Genomic DNA, 20,408 nt, shown 5'->3' with positions numbered 1-20,408 from the left:
TCTTTTTCATTCTCTTTTCGTCCTTCCTTAACCGTACTCCCATTGTTGATTTTCGCGCAGCACAAAACTCCGCGAGTCTGTCCTCGCCGCCAGCACAGCCGCCGGCCACCGCACGGTAGCCTCCCCCCTTCTTTCTTTCTTTTTTTGGTTAAAGATTTTCTTTTAATTTAGTTTCCTGTGGTTTAATTGCCCCTCTTCTTTCGCTGCACGTTCCCGCAGCCAACCACCACCACCTTGCTCCCACCGCGCGACGCCGCCACTTCCAGTCGTGCCTCACACCGCCGGCCAACTCCTCTCTCTTTCTCCTTTTGGTTATTTCTTAAACCCTAAGTTATTTAAATCTTTTAATTAAGTTTACTAATTTCAATATATGTTTCTTGAATTAAATTATTAATCTTTATAGTTAAATTATAATTTTCAGATTTGGTGTTGATGTTATAAATTAATTATTTTCAGTTTTTGGTTGATTAATATATATGTTAGGGTTTTAATTAGTTTAGTGATTTAATTCATGATTATTGAATGTAAATTATAAGTTATTATGATTAAATTATATTTTCAGATTATATATTATGTTTAAATAATAAATTTAATTTTCAGATTATGTAATTGAATTGAAATAAGGAATTTAATTATTAAAGCATGGATTTTTAAGGTTTTAATATTCTAAAATCATAATAGAATGATTATATATTATTAAAGATATTATTTTTATGATTTTAAGAACGTTGATTATGTTTTGTGGACGTTTGAAATTATTTTATATTGCTGGAAATTTTAAAAGGGATGTTTTATTGGAGTTTAGAACGTTTTGGGATCATTAGTTTAATAGTTATTATGCTTGGAGGTTATTTGGTTAAGTTTCGATATTGGGGATGGTTCAAAATATGTTTAGGGTGTATTTAGAGTACTTTAGTATTGTTGTAAATTGTTGGATATTGATTGGGGAATTTTATTGGTTGTTTTCAGGCGGAGAATTCTTTGTAGGCGACTTTTGAATTCGTTTAAGTGGTCTATCAGTTTGTTTACACAAGGTACGTACATACCTGTGTGCTTGGAATGTGTGTTATCTGTTGAAACCAAGTTGAAATTTGTTGATGGACTTGATTATGTTGGAATCTCATGTTTAATATTGTTGGATGGACATGTTGAACATATATATTTCGTTATGAGGATTATAACATGTTAGTAGACGATTGATGCAAACATGTTTGATTGGGAACACTAGATTATTTATATATATTGATTCAGATTGATTGATCGTTGTTCCCTTTTAGCTTTTCACTACTTTATGAGGGCCGTGGACCTTGTTTAGTAAGTTGAAACCTTATACCCATATAGAGGGGCTGATAAGTATTAAAGGAAAGGTTGGATTTAATTGGAATGAGTCTTGTTTGATGCCTCTGTGATCACTTACTTAATTCCAAGGTAAAAACAACTGTGAATAAATGTGGATTGTATGCCTTATGTGATTGTTGAGTCATGACAGAGTTTCAATTTGTAAATCATGTAAAGTGAAACTGAGTAGCAATAGCTTTAGACTGTGCACGTCTGAAGTGACGAACAAACAGGAGTTTGGGTTCATGGTGGTAGCCCATGGCCTTTTCTCGGACTGGATTGATCACCGTGTTCTATTTTATTCAAAAGTCCCTCGATATCGCAGGTCATTGGGGTTTACGGAGTCGCGCCCGTACCTCGTCTTCCTTAGTGAAGAAGTTTCTAGCTGGAAAACTCGGTCCATTGACTATCTCAATTAAAATAGCGTTATTGTTATAAAAGTCTAGTCCAGTCTAGCCTAGTCTAGTCAAGTGTGTTCTTCAAATTAATATGTACTGTTTGCCCTTACTTATGTTTCATTAGCATCATGTTAGGATGGTTCGTTTAATAGAATCATGTTAGGATTATTATTGTGTTAGAATGTAGTACTCAGCTTTGCTGATTACGTGCTTTGTTTGTGTGTATTGATCATGGCTATGCCTTATTGATCCTGTGATGACCCATTTTGGTGAGCAGTCTCTAAGGATCAATAAGCATTGTCCATCTACAGATTTGAAGATGATGCATCATTGGGACCGAGATTAGAGAGCTTGTATCTATTTTGTTTTGCTAAGTGACTTGGGTTGTTAAATTGGACTTTAAACTTTTCATACTATTTTCATTTCCTATTCTCGTCGATTGGTTTTTGAGATTTATTCTGTAATTTACTATTTATAAACCTAAAGTTAGTTTTATTTTTTCCGCTGCAAAATTCTGAATAAGCCGTTACGTTTTCACACGGGCGATAATGCCTTGATAATTCTCTACGTTTTACATTAAAAAGTTATTTTTAAAAAAAAGAGAGAATTGTCGGGGTGTTACAGATATAAGTGGTAGAGACCCTTTCTGAAACAGTCTTCCTCATTCTATTTTTAATCCCAATTTAAGTTTATTCTAGAATAATCTCAACCATGTAGAGACCCTTTCTGAAACAGTCTCCCTCATTTATTAACACGCTGAGCCACTGATAGTGATAATGTCGCCACAAATTCCTCCTCTAGAAGACGACCAAATCATGAAGATAAATGGGTATTTTCAGGACATACATCTCAGAAATCGGGGCGGGAGAGAATGGGTTGGATATGCAAAATGGACTGAAAAAGACAGAGAAATACAAGGGATTGGATAGTTTGGTTGGATGAAGAATAAATAAAATTTGAAACTTAAGGGAATTTGGTAAAACTTTTAATTTGGAGTTAAGTATTAATTAACTAATTAGTTAATTAATATGAATTAATGGGGTAAAGTTTATAAGAAAGAGAAGTTAAGCTTATTTCAGCAATAAATTCGAGAAATTCTTCGTATTTTTTTTTTTTTCAATAGGAAAATCAGATGAATGAAATTGGGTGTAACCACCTGACTTAAGACGGACGAACGGTGTAAGAGGGGCGTATTGGCGAGTCAAGTGGCGGTGTGGAGTTTGGCAAGTGTGATTCTGCTATGGTGGTTCTAAGGAAGAAAGAAGAATGATTTGAAATAAATTTATTTTTTTAAAGAATATATGTATTCACCGGTTTCAAAGGTTACTTAATGTTGGACTATTAGAGAGGTGATATAATAGTTAGGATTATTCCAGAATAAACTATAGGTAGAATTAAAAATAGAATTAATCATTCTCAAATTAAACAATTACGTAAATACTAAACAGAGGTTTATTTCTAAATACCATACACTTATGTACAATCAAAATCCTAAACCAATCTTCACCGTTTCTTCCATAGCCGTTGGCTCATCGTCGTCGTCGAAGAAATTGTTGCTCTCATGGGAAATTATGAGTAGAAACTGTAATTCTTGGCAGAAAGGATTATAGTCCTTAACCCTCCAATAGGTGCTAAAATCATCAAGAGGACACCAACTATAATGCAAAACTGGAAAAAGAAACAACATATCGAAAATTAATTACGTAAATCAAGAAAATTTACAAAGGACTAAGAAAAGAAGACATTAGTTAGATGTGCATACCCAATTGGTCCACCATGACAAGCTAAACTTTTTGGGCTTGTAAATAATCAACCAAATGATACAGGGAAGCTGTAAAGAATAAAAATAAAAATAAAACACATTACTAATTAGTAATTATTCAGAAACGAAAAGAGTATGTTATCAATAATTATTTAGGAATGAAAAAAGTATAAATTTCTAATTTGAAATTAAATCGATTTGGTGTACTCGTTAAGAGTTAAAGATTAATTGAAGGATTAATTGAAGCTTACGTAGTACGTTGTTGGAGCCAAAGCAAATCCTCCAAAGAATCCGAGAAGACCACCAAAGAAAGGAAAAGTTATGGCAATGAATGCTGTCAAAACTGAAACAAAAAAACAAAAAATAAAATTATGTTAGTGAAGTCCACAAATAAAATTGTAGGCGCGTTCTTTCACCCTTAAAATAAAATAAATAAAAGATTTTATATTGATTTTTTTGGTGTGAATGAGTCACAAGGGCAATATAAATTATAAATGGGGACAGGGGATTTGAACTTGAGACCTATTGTACACAAACCCTCAGTCTTATACCACTAGGGCAAGACATCATTGGTACACGTATTTAGTAATTAGGATAACGTTATTGACTACTCGTTAGTAAGGATGACATTCACTTGGGGTTCATGAATATTACATACCAACATATAAATTGCGAGTGACGAAACGGAGGGTGGTAGTGGGCTTGAATTTCATCTTTTTCACCAAGAAAGTTTCCACCATGTCGAACACCGGCATGGCGTATACCTGGCAATCAAAAGTCCAAGGGAAAAATTAAAAATATGTGTTCATGCTAGCTAATATGGTAGAAATGACATCATAAATAGAACGACTAGTATGAGAAATTAGATATTACGTATCAAATCGGATCTTAGTTGTATTTTTTGACATGAAAATTTACTAAATTACCTTTTTTACTTCATGATATTTACAATTTTTCATTCACGTTCTCTTATTTATTCATTTTTTCTTACGCTCATCCACCTGGCCACTTTTTTACACAATTTTCTACTTTATCCATATTTTACTATGTTCAACTAAATTTTCTACCTTTGTCTTAAGATTTGTGCAAATAGTAATTGTAAAGTGAAATATAGACATTTACCTGATAGCTCCCAATAACATGGACAACAACAAAGGCATTAGCAACAACAATAAGCCAAACAGGCTTCTCTAAACTAAGTAAAATGTTATCTTCAACCTTGTTACCAAAAGTATGGTAACCAATCCAAGCCACAGGGAAGTAACAAAACGCCACCACAACGTAAGCTAACATCACTCCCTTCCACATCGGACCTTTCGACGGCTTTTCCGGTGACGACGGCATCGTTGCTTGAATCTCTAAGACGACGTTGTGACCGGCGAAGGCGAACGCAATGTCACCTAATGCTGTGAAGAAGTTCATTGTCCTTGCGCCTGAGCTTGCGCCTCTTGGGGAGTAGTCTACATCCTCGTGCACTCCCTTCACTAGGGATGCTACCCATGCTATTGTTGAATAACTGTGAATGATAACTAGTTTTATTAGTAATGTTACCATAACAAATCTCGTCTCTTATCAAACCATTTGACACTTAGTTAGATTTAAAACTGTATTCAGCTTAATAGCTTATCATTTGGTGTTGTGTTATGTGATTTAACAGTTTACTAACTACTAGGTGAAGGTCCTTTCGTATAGTTTAAATGTTGATTATTGTTTTTGTCCCCACTATAGCAATGATTAAGAAAACTGAAAAGTGTGTAAGAAAAAAATAATTATTTTGAGTATTTTTTGGGAAGTGATAAAATAAATAGTTGTTTATTGGTAAATTACAAATAAGAGTAGATGTGGAGATAGAAAAGTGAAAAAATGTAAATGTATGAAGAAAAAAAAAAAACAATCATGATTTATGAAAAAATGGGAAAAATGTATGTCCAAAAATAGAAATATGACACTTATTAGCAAACGCCGGAAATAGAATACAGGACATTTGTTTAGGAACGAAGGGAGGATTTTTTAAGAAAAAAAAAAGTAAAACAAAGAATCTCACTACTCCTTCCGCTCCTAAATAAATGTCTTGTATTTCTAATCGGTCGTTCCTATTTAAGTGTCTATGTTTTCTATTTTTGGACATACACTTTTCCCAATTTTTCATGAATCATGATTTTTTTTCTTACACATTCTACATTTTTCCATCTACACATCCACTGTACTTTATCAATAAAAAAATTCTACTTTTCCCTTTTTCTTATAAAAAGGGTCACAATTATTTTTTTCTTATACACTTTCTACAATTCTTAATACCCGTGTTTTTCACTAAATGAGACACTCATTTAGAAAACGGAGTATATAACAATAACAAGTACTCCTAACTAACTTAAACGGGATAAAAACTTAAAAGACTACAACTAACTTAGAGGTTACATTTCCAACGAAAAAAATACTTACATGCTATAATTTCAAATTTATTTATCTCATTTTTTTACAAATAAAAAGCATATACATAACCGTCTCTTACCAGATTGCTTGACACTCACGACTATGCTCATCTCAATAGTTTGTCAGTGAGTGGCGGTGTTTTTTATTTTTTATTTTTAGAAGACCGTTAGACGGTGTTTTACAAGACTTTGTATTGTGCTTACGTGGATAATCATATACAAAAGGTGAAAAGGGACTAATTAATTAGGGATAAGATTAATTTACCTTAATGACATAACAGCAGCAGCCAAGGAAATGGCAGACATAGAGTTGAAATTAGGAAGGTGTGAGATAGCAAGGTGAACACAAGCAAACATGAGGATAAAGTAAGTCAACTTAATTGGCTTGCAATTATCTACACATAATAGGTCATGGATTTTCTTCAGTGACTTGCCACCGGTGACCATATAGACGATATCCGACCCCACGTCGACCACCAGTTGTTGCGGCACCACCACGTACAACCCTAGCTTCTCCCCGAAAGCGTGTTGGCCGAGCTCGTGGTACCGGTCGAATCGCTTCCCCGGAACCATCTCATGCATCTCCACCATTTGCCATAGGGTGTATAGGGTTATTATCCATGATAATGTCATTATTGTTACTCCTGGACCCCTAAAAAACAAACATTTGCACAAAAATAAATAAGGGTTTTGATATGATTTAGCTAAACACGGCCTAAATAAACTAAAATATATGCTTGGAACTTGAATTTTTTATACCAACATGCACGTGTAAGTGCATCTGGTAACGGTCTCGGAAAAAATTCACAAAAATATATTAGGTGTTTGATATGGTTTAGCTAAATCCGATCTAAGTCGACTAAAATGACACGCTTGCAAGTTGCAACTCAGATTTTCTACACCAATACGCACGTGTAAATTCATCTGGTAATCTAGAGCCACAACACTAAACATAGAAAAAAAATTCACTAAATAAATAAATTAGGGTTATAATATGATTTAGCTAAACATAATCTAAATCGACAAAATAGCATGCTTATTGGAACTTAAATTTTCAACACCAACACACACATGGAAATGCATTTGGTAATCTTGAGCCTGGTAAACTTCAACACACAACAACACCAATCAACCATAGAAAAAAGTTCACTAAATATTATAAATTTAATATGATATGAGTTAGCTAAGCAAGATCTAAAACGACAAAATGACATGCTTGCAACTCAAATTTTCAAACACCAACACGCACATGCAAGTGATGCACAAATTTGCACCCGGTTGTATGTAGTTCTATATGCAATCGGGTTAAAAAAACACATTTTTTTACGGTTTAAAAGCACATCTAAACGATTTAAAAGCACATTAATTAACGATTTAAAAAATTAAAAGCACATATTTATATATCTTCCGTTGTTTTCACTTGCAAAAAGTTTCTTTTCATCTGTAACAATGTACTTTGTGTAAAAAGTGTTTTAAATTTATAATTATGTGCTTTTTGAGGTTTTAACAGTATAAAACAAATTGGTTACATGTAGTTCTACATGCAACCGGTGTAATTCAGAGCCTGGTAAATCTCGATCAACAAAAGCATGTAATATGTGATGATTATAATACCAATAAAATTTAGAAGTATATGACAACTACAATTTAATGTGAATATCTCAATTCATACGGATCAAAATTATTTCAAAGGTCAAAAACAATTAACCATAATGTACATATATTATATATATACCAAATGAACGTACACCATATTATAATTTCATGTCACACTATATATTATATTATTATATAGTACTCCCTCCGTTCCATAATGTTCCTCACTTTTTCATTATAGGCGGTCTCCAATGCTCTACTTTGAGCTTTAATAGTTTATAAAAAATTTATATTTAGAAAATTTATATTATTGAAACGAATCCAATGTTATCCACAAATTAATAATTATACTTTTAATCTACGTACCATCCAAGTTCGGACATGGCATAAGGAAGGCTAAGAACACCGGCACCAACCATGGCGGTAACATTATGGAATGTCGAATACCACCATTTCGCGTTTCTACTCGAAGAAATAGGCAACCAATCATCAATGTTCCTTTGCTCGGAAGATGCTTGACTACATTCTGGACCGTTCGTCATTTTTCTTTGCTTAACTATGAGAGTAAGAGAGGAGGGATTAATTAGAAACAAATGAACGTAATTAGAGATTAATTAATTAATTAGGGTATTTATAATGGAAGTATTTGAAGTAGTTTGTTGGTGAATTGAGGTTTTTAGGGATAATAATAACAGAAAGTCAGAAAGAAACTATTAGATTCCGATTTGTTTTTAACCCTAGCTAGGAGAATCCTTATCTTATTGATTAAACTAGATTTAAATAAATTCATTTTCTTTTTTTGAATTTTTTTTTCAGTTTAAGCGATAGTTAAGATAGTGATGGCAATGAGTAGTATGACCGTTTAACGGGTCTTTATTTATCTATTAATGTTTTAAAAAATTATCTCTTATCTATTTTTATTTTCCTCTTATTATCTATTATCGGTTCTTATTTTTCTCTTATTATCTTTTACTGAATTTTATTCATCTTCATCTCTTATTATCTTTTACCGGGTCTTTATTCATCTATTTTTAATTTTCTCTTATTATCTTTTACTGAGTTTTATTCATCTTTATCTCTTATTATCTTTAACCGCTTCATCTTTATCTCTTATTATCTCTTACCGGGTCTTTATCTTTTAAAGATTTTTATCTCTTATTATCTTTTACCTTATTTATCTATTTTTATTTTTTAGTTAATCTGAAATAATATTATTATTTGATGACATGAAAATCATACAGTCATATATTTATAACTGAAATATAAAGAAAAAAATAAAAAAATAAAAGGAGAAACTTGATACGTAACAGCTTAATATCTGTTCTTAAATAGGCAGTGTTGATGTTTCATGCTGTTTCCTTACTTTCTTTTCCTTTTTTTTAAACAGCTTCTACCCTTTATATCCACAAGCTGAGAGTGTTCCGTTGGACTTCTCAATTGCTCCAGAAGCTCTAAATATTTCCTCCATCCCACATATTCTCATCCACATATAAAAATCAATTTTAATATTGTCATCTTCACAAAATATAATTTGTTGAAATGACTATTAGAAAGGAACATGTTAAAAAATTATCATAGTATTTATTGTACATTCTTTATAAATAAGAATTTGTGAATGATTAATTCGATAAATAAGAAATGAAATGAAATATATCATAGATATGGAATTGAAGCAATGATAGATACACGTGCAATGGCTCCAAATAGTTTTAGGTATAATCGGGAGTGTCAGTTTGACCGGCCCATGGAAGAAGACATGTCTTTATTATTCTCCGACACCATCGTTATCCGGACTCGACCCGACCTGATCCGGCACGAAAAGTTCTGATCCGGTACGAGCACGACAAAGAAGGCATAGCATGAGCACGAACTCGTGGGCCAGGCTTGAGCCGATTTTTTGGTAAAAATACAACAAGTACGCTAAATTTTGTAAAATTAAGCGCAGGCACGACGGCCTAACCCGACCCGAAATCCCATAGGCCCGACCTGAGCTTGAGTCATAGTTTGAAATTTTTAGCCCGATACGATAAAAAACCCGACCCGACCCACGACCATCTTTAAGTTAGGCCTCTTCTTCAAATCTTCAAGATTAATGCCTTAATGTGCCCTCTAAATTAACTCCCACTACTATTATTTGCTTCACCATTAGTTTAATTAGGTACACATATATATATATATATATATATATATATATATATATATATATATATATATATATATGATTTATTTCATGCTTCGGTCCTTTTGAGTCGCGTTTAGGTGTATTTTCACTACGATAAAAACGCTCATCTAGTACGAGTTTTCTTGACATATACGGCCTCCGGTTCATTAAGTTTTTTACGCCTTGAAAAATCACTACAAAAAAATTGTACTATTAACGACGGGAAATTTCGTCGCTAAAGGTCAATAATCATTGATTAATGACGGGATTTTGTGTCGTCAACCCGTTTTAAAAGTGAGCCGTCGTTAATGGAAATCTCGTCGTTAACCCGTCGTAAAAGACATTTGCGACGGTTTTTCCCGCCTTTGATTGGTTGCATGTTAGCCCCGTCGTAAAAGGCTTTTTCGACGGGATTTTTAACCCGTCGTAATTAGGTTATCGTTAAAGATACAAATTCTTGTAGTGAATGTCTCGAACAATCAAAACTTTGACCATAAATTTATCACTATTATATCTATCAAAAAGTATCATGAGATATCTTGTTATATTCGTCTCAAAATGTATTTTATAAATATCAACTTTTTATAATTTTTTCGCATACAAAATTAGATATATTAATGGTCAAACATTACACTGGAGTCCGTACAAATAGTAAGTGTAAAGATATATTTGAAACGGAGATAATATATATAAAAAGAATGTTAATTACGTAGTAGATCATTGTGATCAAAGATATAACACATAAGTAAGTTTTGCTAGGCGGATCTATCTAAGAAAGTTTATAGTTTTCATGCACGATCACTACTACAAAAAAGGGAATAGAGAACTGTTGAAATAGGCTTTAGAGGACGCCTGAAGAGCGTTCTCCTGCTAAGCGATCTCTATAGTTTAGAGGACGGTTGGGATAGGCGTTCTATATACATATAAATGGAGTATGGTGGTCTGAGCTAACCGTTCTTTATTCCCTTGAGAACCGTTGAGACACTTAACTGTTATGTATTTATTAAATTAGAGGACAACTGCTTAGATAGGCGTACTCTATTCTTCCTTTTTTACATAAAAATAGAGGACAGTTTTCTTAGATAACTGTCCTCTATTCCACTCTTTTTTATAAAAAAAATATACATATATATTTTTTGCATTAACAAGCATTAAATATATTAAAAAATAACATATGTTTTACAATTACTCCTATGCGTTTACAAAATGGAAAGGGAAAAAAAACATGATGCAACAATATCTTTCCCTTCTTTGTACAGGTTCATTAATCAAGCAAGAAAATCAGCATGTGGTGTTCTTGAATGAGCCTGTACATCGGTAGGAGCAGCAAAAGGTCGGTATTTACGCGATTGGAGGAACTTCAGCTTGCAGCACTCCGGAATTCCCTGAAATTTGTAATACATCACAACCAAGCTTCTCAGAAATGGAACATAAAAGCTACAGAGGTTCTGGTTCAACAAAAATCACACAAAAACGAAGTAGTAGATCAGTCATTTAAGATCTTAATGTAAAGGATCAGTTTCGATCATGCAAGTGCAATGCAGGCTGACAACTAGATAATTCAGTGCAGTGCAGGCTGACAACAGACCATACAAGCGATACAATACCAAAATGAACATTAACTAATGATTGCGTGAAAGATTTTTCTTCAACAGCAATACCCGGTAATTTCAAAGAAACATCATTAAGTTTCACAAGAAAATATAGATCATAAACATATGAAAGGCTGATTTGAATATATTTTGTTCAGTTTGGTTGATCTGAATATCTGATACTTAGTTATTTAGTAACAGTATCCTCGTCATTCATCACAGATTATCAACATGGGTAGCTGGGCACGGCCAAATAATACTTTTCCCGGTAACAAATAACAATTAGAATTTCCTTTCAATAAATAACAGAAAGATAAGGCACAAAAAAAAGACAATATAAAAGAAAACTAGAAAGTCAACTTAGGTCTAAACTACCTATACAACTGAGATTCCAATATTTCGGGAAACAACACCTAGTACAGCAGCAGTACATATCATATCAAAGAGGAGGCATTTAAGTAGCACTTAACCAACAAAAAATCAAGCCAATATGTGCCAAAATGCATAAGACAAGGAAGCAGAATAGTAAGTCTGAGACTTCACAGCAAAACCATCTCAGAACAACAATACAACAACAGATCAACACCAAGAACAGTACAGATCAAACAGAACAGACAATAAACTTCAGAGAAAGAAACATAAGTTCAGATCCTTGTTTCAATAGGTGATGACATGATAGGCATCAAACAACTACCCTTTTGCAATAGATTTCGTAGATGGTGACATGACTGACATCATAATTTTGACAAGTAGAAGCATAAAAATCTATAATGCTTCAAAAGATTTCTAACACCAACATCAAATATCCAAAACTAAAGCAATCCCACACTGAAGACAGAATTACAGTAAGAAAATAAGAAGAGAAGGAAAGACAACAGAAATGTAGGAAGGAATCAGCATTGATTTCATTTCATTCCAAATCAAGCTGCAATGTTGCTGAGCACACCTCTTAAATAGTGCGGCTCCTCTTACAATCATTGATCAATTATTCTAACCTAGTACACCACATGGGACAGCACACACAAGGTGACAAAAGAGAGTCATGTGCACAAAAATACATGTTGATCCTTTTCTTGATGACTAGTACTAGGAAGCTTCCTATGAATTTCTATAGCTTGCTGTCAACAGCTTGCTGTCAACACTCCCCCTCAAGCTTGGAGTGGAGGTTTAGGCATAACTCCAAGTTTGTGCAAAAGATAGTTGTGTTGATGCACTGGTAGGATTTTGGTAAGAACATCAGCTACTTGCTCCTTAGAAGAAATGTATTCTGGTTGTATCTGTCCAGATTGTTGCTTCTCTCTGACAAAGTGACAATCAATTTCCACATGTTTAGTTTTCTCATGCATCACAGGGTTTGCAGCTATAGAGATTGCAGCTTTGTTGTCACATTTGAGAACAGTAGGATGTAGGCACTTCATACCTAGTTCTTTTAACAGCTCACAAATCCACAGAACTTCACAAGTTGTAACAGCCATAGACCTGTATTCTGCTTCAGCAGAAGATCTTGCTACTCCTGTTTGCCTTTTTGATTTCCAAGATATGGGTGAACAACCCAGGAGAACACAGAATCCAGTGGTGGATCTTCTTGTAACTGGACATCCAGCCCAATCACTGTCACAGTAAGCAGATAGAATGGTGTTGTTGTCTGCAGCAAGAAGAATCCCTTGTCCTGGGCAACCCACTAGGTATCTCAGAACTCTCCTTGCAGCTTGGTAATGAGTTACAGTTGGAGAGTGCATGAACTGACTAAGAACATGCACAGTATATGCAATGTCTGGTCTAGTCAGGGTGAGATAGATTAGTTTCCCAACCAACCTCTGATAGATTTCTGGATTAAGAAGTAGCTCACCAGAATCTTTTAGAAGTTTCTGATGTGTCTGCATGGGTAGCTTTAATGGCTTCAAATGTAATGCACCAAAATCCTGCAGAAGGTCCATGGTATATTTCTTTTGAGACAAGAATATGCCATGTTGAGTTCTGTCTACTTCTATTCCCAAGAAGTACTTGAGTTCACCAAGATCTTTCATGTTGAATTTAGCTGATAGAAGAGACTTTGCTTCATCAATAGCTTCCTGTGTGGTTCCAGCCAAAATTAGATCATCAACATACACCAAAATGGCAACAAAGTGACCATCACTGTACTTTGTGAACAAGGAGTAATCTGTTTTTGATTGATCAAAGCCAAAACTTTGCAAAGCAGAAGATAATTTAGCAAACCATTGCCTAGGTGCTTGTTTAAGACCATAGAGAGATTTCTTGAGTTTGAAGACCTTAGTGGGATTCTCCTCACAGTAGCTGACATGCTCCCCCTGATTTGAAATTATCTTCTTACCTGGTCCTCTATATCCCTGAGGGAACTTCATATACACAACTTCTTTAATATCTCCATGCAAGAATGCATTTTTTACATCCATCTGATCTACATACCATCCTTCCATTGCTGCAACAGCAAGAAGAGATCTCACAGTAGTGAGTTTTGCCACAGGAGCAAAGGTCTGATCATAATCAAGACCATATCTTTGGTTGTTTCCAAGAGCAACCAATCTGGATTTATACCTTTCAGTGTCTCCATCTCTTGTGTACTTTGTTCTATACAGCCATTTGCTTCCTATAGCTCTTTTTCCCTTGGGTAGGTCAGTTATCTCCCATGTTCCATTTGCTTCAAGAGCTTCAAGCTCTTCATTCATAGCTTGTATCCAGTGATCTGACTTTACTGCATGTTTAAAGTAATATGGATCAGGTTTCTTGTCTTTCTGAGTGATTCTTGCCAAGAAACAGAAGTAAGAGTGTTTAGCTGGGGTTTCTGCTACTTGTTCAATTTTGGAAGCACAATTGATCTCATAATTATCCATCCATCCAGGTTTCCTAGTGTTTCTTGAAGATTTTCTCACGATTGCAGCAGGTAAGCTACTCTGAGTGATTGGTACTGCTGTATCAGTTTCCATTCCAACATCTTCATCATTGTTTGTACCATTCACATCATCAACAGTATCAATATCAACCCAATCTCTTCTTTGTTCTATGTTGCATTCTGTCTCATTGGTGTTTTGTTGGGGCAGTAAGCTGTGCATTTGATCAGCAGTGAGACCATATGGAAATATGTGCTCATGGAATTTCACATCCCTGGACACAAACATTTGATTGTTCATTAGGTTCAGAAGTCTATATCCCTTCTGTTTGATGGGATATCCCAAGAAAACACAGGGTACTCCTCTGGCTTTGAACTTGTCTCTGTGTTTCTCTGGGTTATAAGCAAAAGCCAAGCAACCAAATGTCTTCAACTGTGAGTAGTCAGGTTTAGAATTGAACAATCTCTCATAAGGTGATTGATTGTTCAAAACTACAGATGGTAATCTGTTAGTAATATGTACTGCTGTAAGCACACAATCTCCCCAAAAACTCAATGGCAATCCTGCCTGAAATCTCAAAGCTCTAGACATCTCCAGAATGTTCTTATGTTTTCTTTCTGCTCTTCCATTTTGTTGTGGTCTGTCAACACAACTGGTCTGATGTAAGATCCCCTTTTCTTTGAAGAATTCCTTGCATTTTTCATCATCCATCTCCAGAGCATTATCTGTTCTCACAATTTTCATCTTCCTGTTAAAGTGTTTTTCAGCAAAGTTCACAAATTCTTTCAGTGCTTCCAAGAATTCTGATTTGAATTTCATCAGATGTACCCAGGTTGTTCTGGTACAGTCATCCACAATGGTCAAGAAGTATCTGTGACCTCTTCTGGTTGTGACTTTGTATGGGCCCCAAGTGTCCAAGTGAATGAGCTGAAATGGATTCTCAGCTTGAGACTTGCTTTCCTTGTATGGCAGTTTAGTGAACTTTGCTAGAGGACAAGTAACACAGACTCCATTGCTTTGAGTATCCTTTTTGTCAATAGCAATCACATGCTTGATTCTTTCAATTGGTGCATGACCAAGTCTGTGATGCCATAATACTGATTTGGAGTGTTTAACTGTGTCAGGTGCTACACTTGAAATTCCTAGATTCAGATTGACATTGTTGGCTTGAGTCTTTCTCTTCAAGTCATCATCAGCTTTGTGTTCAACTTGAGATCTGATTTTTTGAACAATACAACTCAAGGGTTCATTTATCAGATAATAAAGGCCATGGAGAGCTTTTCCAATTCCTATCACTTTTTCAGTAGTTGTATCCTGAATAATGCATGCAGATGGTGTGAATTGAACTTTACAATCACCCTGAGATACAAGCTTGTTAACTGATAGGAGATTGTGTTTAAATTCTGGCACATAGAGAACATCTTTCAGCTTCAAACCATTGCTTAGAGTTACATTTCCAGTGTGACTGATGGTGGAGGTTTCACCATTAGGCAAGTTGATTTTTGGACTATTTATTGCCACCACTGGATCACTCAATTTTTTAAAATCACTGATCATGTGATCAGATGCACCAGAGTCAATGATCCACTCACTCATTATTGTTGTTGCCAGATAGCATGACACCATTCCAGCATAGTTGTGATCAATCTCATCTTCAGTTTCAGATCCACCTTGAGTGGTATTTCTTGAAGTAACTGGGAGCAACTTAATGAGTTGCTCTAGTTGTTGAAGTTGTTGACTTGTCATAGCACCATTGTCACTGCTTCCTTGACTGTTTTGAGCCATGTTTGAGCCTGTATTATGCTTTCCCTTTGGCCACTTACTGTATGGACCTGAGTTACCACCTCTATTACCAGAGAATCTTCCACCTCCCCTTCCTCTTTGAGGCTTCTTAGATTTTGGATGCCATGCTGGATAACCAACAATAGTCCAGCATTTCTCAGCTGTGTGACCAGTTACACCACAAGCAGTGCAACTGTCACCAGTGTTTTTGCTGTACATAGCAGATGTTTCAGTGTGTTTGCTGCACATGGCTGCAGACTCAATGTCTAATTTAGTGTGTTTTAGAACATCTCTCTGTTGTTCTTCTTGCTGCAAAGATGCACAGGCTACATCTGCTGTAGGTAGAGGACTCATTAACAACAGTTGACTCCTCTGTGGTCCATATTCCTCATCTATGCCATTAAGGAATTGAAATAGTTTTTGCTCTTGTTTCTGAGCATCTAAGGCTTTCAAAAAGGCATTGATTTCAGCATTATACACAGTAAATTTAGGTAGAATGTTCAAGGATTCCAGTTCTTCCCATATTACACTCATACTAGTGAAATAGTCATTAATAAGCATTCCATTCTGTTTACATTCATACAGATCTCTACTTAACTTGTATTTTCTAGACCCATTCACAACAGAGAACCTTTGTTCCAGATTTATCCACATTTCTCTTGTGGTACTAAGAAACATAATGGACTTTTTTATATTATCTGAAACAGAAGAAAAAATCCAGGATATTACCATGTCATTGCAGGTATCCCATTGTTCTGCCTTTGCTGCTTCTCTGATGACAGTTCCTTTCAGGAATCCAAGCTTTCTTTTGGATGAGAGGGTTACTTCCATGGATCTTTTTCATGTTCTATAATCAGATGGTCCAGTCAGTTTTCCCACATTTATTGAGTGAGATCCTTCAGATGGATGAAGGTACAGTGGACTGTTAACATCTATTGTAGCCATTTCACTAGTAAAGGCTTAAGCTTTCAAGATAGAAGAAAAGAAGGGAGAAGATTCAGAAATGTGTTTGTGTGTTTATGATTGGATATATGAATCATTTGCTTCTACATATTCTGCAGTCTTCTGAGCCATAGCTCTGATACCATGAAGACAGAATTACAGTAAGAAAATAAGAAGAGAAGGAAAGACAACAGAAATGTAGGAAGGAATCAGCATTGATTTCATTTCATTCCAAATCAAGCTGCAATGTTGCTGAGCACACCTCTTAAATAGTGCGGCTCCTCTTACAATCATTGATCAATTATTCTAACCTAGTACACCACATGGGACAGCACACACAAGGTGACAAAAGAGAGTCATGTGCACAAAAATACATGTTGATCCTTTTCTTGATGACTAGTACTAGGAAGCTTCCTATGAATTTCTATAGCTTGCTGTCAACAGCTTGCTGTCAACACACACCAAGTCCCCCATTTTCACAAGCAGATCAGAAACAAAAATGAAACATGTACAACACAGTAGAAGAACAACCAGCAACAGAAATAGCGGAAACAACAACAACAACAGGAATAACATCAAGACAACAATAGCAGAAACAACAGAATTAGAAGATACAACAACAGAGCTACTTACCAAGAATAGCAGATTTGGAAGACAATGTGACACTGCTGGACAAATCCCTCAATATTCATATCTATTTCAGTGTAAGAAGCAACTTCCTTATTTGCAGGCTTCACAGTGTGTTAATCCAACATTGTACAGTCCAAAATACTTGTTCCCTCTACAAACGTCGATCAATGTATGATTTATTGCTTCACTGCAATTAGATTACAACTTAATACCATTTGTATCAGCTGGACAAATGTCACGCAAATCAGTTAGAGAACGCCTACACATTAGCCCATACGAACGAGGCCATAGATACTCTCCTGAAAAAAGACCGGAAGGTCACTGATATCAATGTACACACAATTGAATAAGATGAAAAATTGCATTAAATCGCAATGGAAGAAGACGCCGATTCAAGTCTTAGGCTTGTCTAAAGCAAAGGAAAACTAGAGAAACAAAAGATGTGAACTCACTGGCAAGCATATGCGTCTTTTATATTGTACATTGTAGAAACTATTACATCAATTACGCTAACAGATCTGTGACAGATAAGGACATTACTTGAGCTTCAAAAAAATCAGAAGATACACCGACAGAACCAGAGGAATCACTCACTGTTCCAGCCTTCAGGTTTTCCAGCTAGAAGCTTTGGAACAACTCCGGCCGAGTGGATTTCAACTCTACATAAGATAATTTAGCAATATCTTCAATGATACTTCGTATGATTCAATTACGTAGTAAAATGTATCAAAACATTCAGAAAAAGTCTGATAAGGGATATACATATCAGGTGAAGCATCTGGTGAACAGCAGCATCAAGAATTTCAAGAGCTTCCCACACCTAATTTAAAGCAGATATTATTCAATTTACTTCATTGTGTAATCTAACAAACTTGACACAGAAAGGACCAGAAAGGATACGAACTTCAGGGCCTGAATCACACCTGAATTTAATATATATTCACCAATATCAACCCATAAAATACCCATTTAATTCAAAACTCACAAAATAAAAATCACTAATTAAAATTGGAATCAAAATCAGAGAAATTGAGATTGAGAGATCCTGAACAAGAGTTGAGCAACTAAAATTCAGAAATCAGTAATCAAAACTAAAATCAGGTATGAAATCTGGAAAAATAAACGACCGAATTAGGTTAAAAAGTATAACCGATAGAGATAAATATAAAAATCGATCATTCGGGACAAACAAATCAAATAAAATGGAAAGAACATCTAACCAATCATCTCAAGAGTGATTCGACCATATGAACTTGAATTTGAAATCGAAATTAAATTAAAACAAAAATTGAATCACATAGAGAAAGTGTAATTACTTGGGAAACTTGAATCAAGCAGAATCGTTGAGGCAGTCAGATGGCGGTCGGTGCAACGGAACGGTGGTGCAGATGTGTAGCGGCGGTTCTAAGTGCGTGGAGCGCTGCTTCTGTGGGTTTTTGCTGGACTAATTCAGTAGGTTGAGGGTTTTAATTGAATAAGCACTAAGCAATTTAATTCAGCGCTGCTTCAATAGGTTTCTTATTTTGATTTTTTTACCTTTTAAATTGGGATAAAAAAAATTTTACCACCTAAAAAAAATCGAAAAATTGTTTTTTACCACCTAAAAAACTAAAACTTGTATTTTACCACCTAAAAAAATTTTAAAACTTGTTTTTTACCACCTGAAAAATGAAAAAATAGATGAAAATGTTATGTGGTGAGCCACAATAACGATAATACTTCTAATATATTCTATTTTTCCACAATTTCATGTATTTAACTCTTTTCTCTTCCCCCGCCTCCTTATATTCCATGAATTTACATAAATTTTCACCACCATTAATTCATAAAATTGACAAAATTTAGTGAAAGTAAAGAGTGAAGGTGATAGAGTTAAAGAAAATCACACAAGGAGTGTAAACAATTGGATGAAAATTGAATTAGGTAATCGTACATAAAAGTTTCATCCATTTTTTCATTTTCAGGTGGTAAAAAACAAGTTTTAATATCTTTTTAGGTGGTAAAATACAAGTTTTAAATTTTTAGGTGGTAAAAAACAATTTTTCGATTTTTATAGGTGGTAAAAAACAATTTGTCCTTTAAATTGTTTAATTTTTTTTTTCAAAAAATGGTTTAATTTTTTTTATTGAGGATAATGATTTGCAAAACAACGTCTTTATTCTTTACGCAATTAAAAATAAAGGTTTTAAATTAAGGTTTATTTTTTTATCGTAAAATAATTTTGTAAAAGATTAAAAGACCGTTATATTGGACACAGCTTTCTATTGTATTAAGTATTTTAAAATTTATTTATTTATTTTTGATATGGTAAAGAATACAAGACGGTTAGGTAAGATAACCGTACTCTATTCTTTTCTTCACACAACTGTTATTAGAGAAATGCGTTCTCTATACTCCTAGAAAACGTTTAGCAACCTTAACAGTTCTCTATTTAGCGTTTTCTATTCCCTATTTTGTAGTAGTGGATCCACACATAGAAACACTTGCTTTCTCCGTTTACTATTCACATGGTCAAATTTTAAAAACTGACGGTAATTAATAGTATAATTAAGAGTAAAAATATTAACTTGTGGGGTATCATTGGATTCGTTTCATTATAAACTTTCTAAATATCATTTTGTTATAATTTTTTTAATGCAAAAATAAAACTATTAATAGTCAAAGTAGTGCATTGAAGACCGCGTATAATGGAAAAGTGAGGAACATTATGAAACAGAGGGAGTAGTAATTTACAACACTATAAAACATAACATCATTACATATTTATATAAATGATTGATGTTTTTTACCTAATTAATAAAATGGTGAAATATTTAAGTAATGAGCAGAAAGAAGATTAAGAAAAAAGACACCTGTATAAGCAGTTCTATGTTCTTCTAAAAGCCAAACAGGAAGAATAGGGTAAATGTTGAATGAGGGAAGTAAA

The 20,408-nt window shown here is 34.4% G+C and overlaps 1 protein-coding gene and 1 long non-coding RNA gene across 5 annotated transcripts; both read right to left on the bottom strand.

Moving 5' to 3' along the window:
* Positions 1-2,993: 2,993 nt before the first annotated feature.
* On the bottom strand, positions 2,994-8,154 carry LOC130460955 (lysine histidine transporter-like 2). Its single transcript, XM_056828798.1, has 7 exons — positions 7,893-8,154; positions 6,196-6,582; positions 4,621-5,014; positions 4,157-4,262; positions 3,750-3,841; positions 3,499-3,567; positions 2,994-3,404 (listed from the first exon to the last, which is right to left on the bottom strand). Exons 1-7 carry the CDS (start codon positions 8,066-8,068, stop codon positions 3,306-3,308), a joined length of 1,323 nt encoding a protein of 440 aa, XP_056684776.1. The 5' UTR covers positions 8,069-8,154; the 3' UTR covers positions 2,994-3,305.
* A 2,615-nt stretch (positions 8,155-10,769) lies between these two features.
* Positions 10,770-18,977, bottom strand: LOC110785286 (uncharacterized). 4 transcript variants are annotated; one of them, XR_008921372.1, is made up of 6 exons: positions 18,799-18,977; positions 18,245-18,302; positions 18,077-18,141; positions 17,935-18,000; positions 17,486-17,781; positions 10,771-11,072 (listed from the first exon to the last, which is right to left on the bottom strand). It is a non-coding gene; the product is annotated as an uncharacterized lncRNA (long non-coding RNA). The 4 variants fall into 4 exon arrangements; XR_008921369.1 differs by having other exon boundaries at positions 10,770-11,072; positions 17,935-18,141; XR_008921371.1 differs by lacking the exon at positions 17,935-18,000 and having other exon boundaries at positions 18,023-18,141.
* Positions 18,978-20,408: the final 1,431 nt, after the last annotated feature.

Source organism: Spinacia oleracea, chromosome 5, assembly GCF_020520425.1.
Source record: "Spinacia oleracea cultivar Varoflay chromosome 5, BTI_SOV_V1, whole genome shotgun sequence".
Lineage (NCBI taxonomy): Eukaryota > Viridiplantae > Streptophyta > Magnoliopsida > Caryophyllales > Amaranthaceae > Spinacia > Spinacia oleracea.
The sequence above is the reverse complement of the archived record's forward strand: the minus strand, read 5'-3'. Positions and strand labels throughout refer to the sequence as shown.

Coding starts and splice junctions, on each gene's coding strand:
- LOC130460955 (XM_056828798.1), bottom strand. CDS start 8,068: ATGACGAACGGTCCAGAATGTAGTCAAGCATCTTCCGAGCAAAGGAAC. Junction 5,015..6,195: donor GCTGCTGTTATGTCATTAAG/GTAAATTAATCT, acceptor TATCATTCACAG/TTATTCAACAATAGCATGGG. Junction 3,405..3,498: donor TGTCATGGTGGACCAATTGG/GTATGCACATCT, acceptor TTCTTTTTCCAG/TTTTGCATTATAGTTGGTGT.